At 35.1% G+C, this 6,141-nt stretch overlaps 1 protein-coding gene across 1 annotated transcript in view; it reads left to right on the plus strand.

Annotated features, from left to right (window-relative positions):
* The window catches only part of LOC107742952 (mitogen-activated protein kinase kinase kinase MLT-like), a 47,884-nt gene that overhangs the window by 11,860 nt on the left and 29,883 nt on the right, over window positions 1-6,141 (plus strand). Inside the window, exons 4-9 of the mRNA XM_016556038.1 lie at window positions 2,406-2,507; window positions 3,516-3,581; window positions 4,280-4,308; window positions 4,419-4,556; window positions 5,444-5,530; window positions 5,622-5,696. Of these exons, the coding sequence (XP_016411524.1) occupies window positions 2,406-2,507; window positions 3,516-3,581; window positions 4,280-4,308; window positions 4,419-4,556; window positions 5,444-5,530; window positions 5,622-5,696 (497 nt within the window). The remainder of the gene's footprint in view (window positions 1-2,405; window positions 2,508-3,515; window positions 3,582-4,279; window positions 4,309-4,418; window positions 4,557-5,443; window positions 5,531-5,621; window positions 5,697-6,141) is intronic.

Genomic DNA, 6,141 nt, shown 5'->3' on the forward strand with positions numbered 1-6,141 from the left:
CACACAGAGGACATTTTTCATTTTAAAAAAACCCCCCATAAAGTCTCGATATATGTTTTTTTTTTTCAAAGTTAAACTTGCATTAATTTTACATGGCTTTCTAAACATGCGGCTCTTTTGTGCGAGATGCGAGTGCAACGCTGATAGATGTCCCTCTAGAAAATGTGCGAAATATGTGTTCTGTGTGAACGGCTTGGTTTCAGTTTTGATGTAAACAAGATCTTCTCAGCATTGATGTTCTCTTTTTCCGCAATATTTTTAATGAACAAAGCAGCAGCGCTTCTTTCTAGTGGCTTCAACTGGATAGGCTAACAAAAGCATTATAAAGCAACGACACTTACATCGTCATCGCATCTTGTGCGCCACTGATAAGGCTGCCTCCTTAAAATTCGAATGCAACGTTTTTGCTTTCGAATGTGGAATTTTATTTTAAATTCGACGAATATTCGAAATTCCAATTTTTATTTGACAGCCCTAGTCAGGTCTTATGAGCTAGATTTTTGTAATGCTGTTTCTTCATGACATTCAGTGCATGTCAAACTCAAATCTCTGTCATGGTTTGGTTCTGCTGTGCTGAGTGAGTGTGACTCAAATGAATCTGCAGTGATTGTAAACGATCATAAAGTGCTGTGTAAAGAGTCTTTGGTCTGCAGTACTGAGAGACTATTGAGTCTCTCTTTATGAAAAGTAAACGTAATAAGAGCAGGTCAAGGTGCTGTTTATGACCAGCTCAGCCTTGTCAGTGAGGCTATTAATTTCCCCTCTCTGTGCGTATCTCTGTTTGAACCTGATAATCTGACCATTATATGATGATGTGTACTCAGAGTGACCTAGAGCAAAGCTAAACATACAGTATTCATGAATATTAACAGATGCAGTCTGCAGTCATACGTTAGAGGCATGCGTCTATATTTGAGTAGTTCGCATTCTTTTGGGAACACTATGTGTGTATATATATATATATATTAGTGCTGTCAAACGATTAATCGCGATTAATCGTATCCAAAATAAATGTTTTTGTTTGCATAATATACTGTATGTGTGTGTTCTGTGTATATTTATTACGTATATATATAAATACACACACACACACATACAGTATGTATTTTGAAAATATTTACATGTATTTACGTCTATATTTATATTCATATAATTTATATTATAAATAAATATATTTATTATATATACATAAAAATTTTTCCTGAAATATATACATGCATGTGTGTGTATTTATATATAGACATATTAAATATACACATACATTTATTATGTAAACAAAAACTTTTATTTTTTATGCGATTAATCGTTTGACAGCACTAATATATATATACAGTGGGTACGGAAAGTATTCAGACCCCCTTAAATTTTTCACTCTTTGTTATATTGCAGCCATTTGCTAAAATCATTTAAGTAAATTTTTTTTCCTCATTAATGTACACACAGCACCCCATATTGACAGAAAAACACAGAATTGTTGACATTTTTGCAGATTTATTAAAAAAGAAAAACTGAAATATCACATGATCCTAAGTATTCAGACCCTTTGCTGTTAAGGAAATATATATAATATATTATTATTTCTGGAAAAAAACAAATCAGCAAGATTGTATTTAATTGACCAAAAGTTACATTTATCACACACAAATATTGATAATAATAACAACATTGATAATAATAAGATACAAGTTAATCAGTATATTAGAATGCCTTCTGAAGGACCATGTGACACTGAGGACTGGAGTAAATACTACTAAAAATTCAGCTTTGTATCACAGGGTTATAAAAAATTAAATTTTTTTTTTACCAAAATTATTGAAAATATTTATTACTGAGAGAGCTGCACATCAGTTCGTTGCAAGAGGAGATAAAGATGCCTCTCCTCTGTTGTCAATAATGTTGAATTTATGATGAAATAACTCTAAAATTAGGTGTGTCTTGAAAGGGGGTCAAAGTCCATAGCTAAGAGAGCTCTGATATGTTTGTTTTTTCAGCAAACCGTGGTGTCAGAGTTTGAAATGATTTTAATATTTAATATTTTAACTTATGATCTGTTGCCTGATGCCTTTAAACACGTACTATGCCATGCAAATATGTTACATTACAGTTGTGTTTCCTCCTGTCCTGTGTGCCGTAGATGTGAGTGTTTGTTGGTGTTTGCATATATAACTGATTACATGTAATCTTATGCGGCGTTAGAATTTTCCAGATTATTTTAGAAGATGTCATTGAGCTCAGAACAGGATATGGCACAGTACTTGATGACAACTAATACTAGTACTGTAGTACATGATGCCCCACAGCAGTGTATGTAAAACTACTGCCCAATACAAGATTTACTAGTTTTCATAGAGGTTTTTTGCATTTTAATTTACATTCTGTACGTGTGTGTGTTTGTGTTATGGTAGAGTACGCCAGCGGTGGATCTCTGTTCGACTATCTGTCCAGCGCTGAGAGTGAAGACATCAGTATGAAGCAGATTATGACCTGGGCAATGGACATCGCTAAAGGTGTTATATATACAAAAAAAGAGAGATTGAATGCACAACAAAACACACTTACAGTGGAAGTAGTGCTGGGCGGTATACCGGTTCATACCGAATGCCGGTGTTTATTTTTGTTATGATATGAATTTTTAAAATTCTGCAATACCGGTGTATGTCGCTTAAACAACGTTCGGAACGCGACACTGTTTGAAAGGGGTCCCTTTTCACTGTTGCACTGTGGTGAGGGAACAGCTGTATGTGTTACTAAGCGTGAAAGTTCCGAAACTGAAGCTGTAGAACTAATAGAACGTGATGACACAGAAGAACTCATCCACAATATCCACATTGACCGCCACAAATATCCACCGCCCCCTGATTAATTAATTAATTTTAGTGGGTTTTTGGTGCTTTTTGGGTTTTGAACTAGTGAAGGCCAGCATGGCTGTTTCTCTGACCGGACTTGACCTGTAAGAGGAAACAAACTGTTTACATTCATGTTTGTGCCTCTTGAAGACTGAGAATTTGAGAATCTGAGAACACTGGCACTGAGAATTTGACGCATGAACTGCGTGCGCTCTGACATTTGCCTTCACATACTCGTGTGAAATATGTTGCCTTGTTTGGGTTTACATTACACATGGTAGTATGACACTGGTGTGATATAATCAGTGACCAATCTTGTCTGTGCAAAAGTTATATCTAATCAGTCAAATCTGCTAGAAATGGACCCATTTGCTTTCAGTCTGTATTCATAAATCACTGTTTGCATGGATCAAACGACACCAGACAAGAATTGAGAGCATAATGTTTAACCACAAGTTTGGAAAAGGTCATAAGCACACTAACAAAAATACAAGCTTCACATTTCTGCGTTTAAATGTGGCCTCCATTGTAAGTGCACTACTCTAAGCACACTTACTGTGTGTTTATATACACTGAGAAACATGGGTAGCAACAGATGTTGTTGTTTTAATGATTACCATTACAAAATCAAACTCTGCTCTTTCTCATTTTGTGTGTTTTCTCTCATAGGCATGCATTATCTGCACGCCGAGGCCCCGTTAACAGTCATTCACAGAGACCTCAAGTCCCGAAATGGTTTGTGGAATAATTAGTTACATGTAACGGAATTACATAATTTAATTACAAAATAAATGTAACTGGGTAACACTTTATTTTAAGGTGTCCTTGTTACACATGTTACATGTACTTACTATTATAATAACAATAAATTATGCATAATTACATGCAAGTAACCCCTAATCCTAACCCTAACCACATATAAAGTGCACAAGTCAATTAATATTACTTAGTACTTAAATGTATAATTACACTGTAACAAGGACACCTTAAAATAAAGTGTAACTAATCAATGTCAGTTACGGAGAAAACTTGTGTAAAATTAAATTTTTATAATCTTAATTCAAGTGAAGAAGGATTTTGAAAGTCTGACAGTAATCAGTGTTGAGTAGCACTACTGTAAGGTTAACTCTGCCTGCTTTAAATGTTTGAAAATGATTAACAGTTGAAAACATTTGTTAGAAATGTAGAAAAGTAATCAAAAAGTAATCCAATGTAATCAGGTATATTACTTTAATAAAGTAATTGAAATAGTTGCACTACTTATTACATTTTGAATAAGGTAACTTGTAATCTGTAACATATTACATTTCCAAAGTGACGTTCCCAACACTGGTAACTTTTGTAAAAAAAAATAAAAAATAAAAATAAAGGCCGTATGTGTATTTTTGATGCTGTATTTTCTCTGACCTGGTCAACTTGTGTTTTCATTCCAGTTGTGTTGACAGCAGATTCAGTACTCAAGGTACATGATGACTGTCTGTTCATACATAAAGATTCAGGCTGTCTTTTATTAGTTAAACATGAAAAAGTAACCCTTAATCTGCTGATTAATTGGATTCTCCATGTCCTCAGATCTGTGATTTCGGGGCGTCTAAGTTTCAGTCTCACACCACCCACATGTCTCTGGTGGGCACGTTTCCCTGGATGGCCCCTGAAGTCATCCAGAGCCTCCCAGTGTCTGAGACCTGCGACACATACTCGTACGGAGTGGTGAGTGTGTGAACATCAACGACAATGCTTCTGGCTGCTCGCACTGAAAAAAGTTACAACGACTTTGTCATTTATTGATTTAAATCAAAACTCAGTCAAAACACCAGACTGTTGATGTGCAGAACACATACTACATATCTTTTAAAAAATGTATTATTATTATTTAGTGCTGTCAAACGATTAATCGCGATTAATCGCATCCAAAAATAACATATTTTGCTTAAATATATACATGCGTATACATAATAAATATACACAGTACACGCACATACATTATGTAAACAAAAACTTTTATTTTGGATGCAATTAATCGCGATTAATCATTTGACAGCACTAATATTATTATCATTATTATTTTGATAGTCCATGACATAAAATGTGATGCATATAAAAAAAGACATCTCAATAAACATTAAGGACATATATTGTCTTTACTTAGTAAGTGATCTAAATTAAACATTAATTAACATGTTTTTAGTTTGACATATTATCGCTAATTTAGCCTTTGTTTTTGTTTGTAAAAGTTGTAAAAAGCCGAAAATATTATATTGAGCCATATTTTGGCTTATGACTGAAGAAAATGCAGTATATTGATTAAGTATGTTATATGGTCTTTACAATAAATAATCTTCTTACTTTGCATAAATGTTTTTTTGGTTTTAGGGAAATAAAATGTTTTATTAAATAAATCAAATTATTAAGGTAAATCAAAATACCATCAACCATCAATATAATTTGAGAAAAACTAATACATTTGGCTGTAAAAATGTATCGTTTTTTTTTTTTGGAGTGTGTGGTTGCACTGTGTAGTCAGTTGGTCGATGCATTGGGTCTGTTGGCACAGATCTGTATCATATAGCTGTGAATAACACGTGGGTTTCTTTCAGGTCCTGTGGGAGATGCTGACTCGTGAAGTTCCCTTCAAAGGTCTGGAGGGGCTGCAGGTGGCCTGGCTGGTGGTGGAGAAGAGCGAGGTAAAGGGAGTTTCTCTCGGCCGAGTGACTGATTAAGTGTCTGCAGCAGTTGTGACTGTGGTTTATGACATGTTTCATGTGTGTTTTGCAGAGGCTGACGATTCCCAGTAGCTGCCCGGCCAGTTTCGCCTGTCTGATGAGAAGCTGCTGGCTGACAGAACCGAAAGTAAGACAACAAATTAGAGGTCTGCTACCCGACCCGAGCCCGACGGGTCCCGAAATACACAAATACACACATTTACCTTGATGTGTCAGTTAGGTCACGTCATAGATTATGACCACAGACTAAACCACTGTTACTAAATGTAGTCAATGGAAGCAGCTAAAGTCTGCTTGAAAAGTTGCTAAATGTCACTACGATGACGCCATACGCTAATTATATACAGTCGTGTACATTCTGCCTAGTGTCAGCCTTTTACATTTGTTTGCTTCTCTCCTCCTGACATACTGTACTTTAATACAGCCAAATTCCCAATAAAACTGTTTTTATTTACAGGGGTGCACATGCACGACCAAAATAAAAAATGTGCTGGGTAAATAAGTAATATATTAAAGCAATAAGCCCCAAGAAGCCATGGTTTACAGTGAATTTATAACAGCTAAGGGGCGTT

The sequence above is a fragment of the Sinocyclocheilus rhinocerous genome, unplaced genomic scaffold, assembly GCF_001515625.1.
Source record: "Sinocyclocheilus rhinocerous isolate Xijiao unplaced genomic scaffold, SAMN03320098_v1.1 scaffold45, whole genome shotgun sequence".
NCBI classification, from domain to species: Eukaryota; Metazoa; Chordata; class Actinopteri; order Cypriniformes; family Cyprinidae; genus Sinocyclocheilus; species Sinocyclocheilus rhinocerous.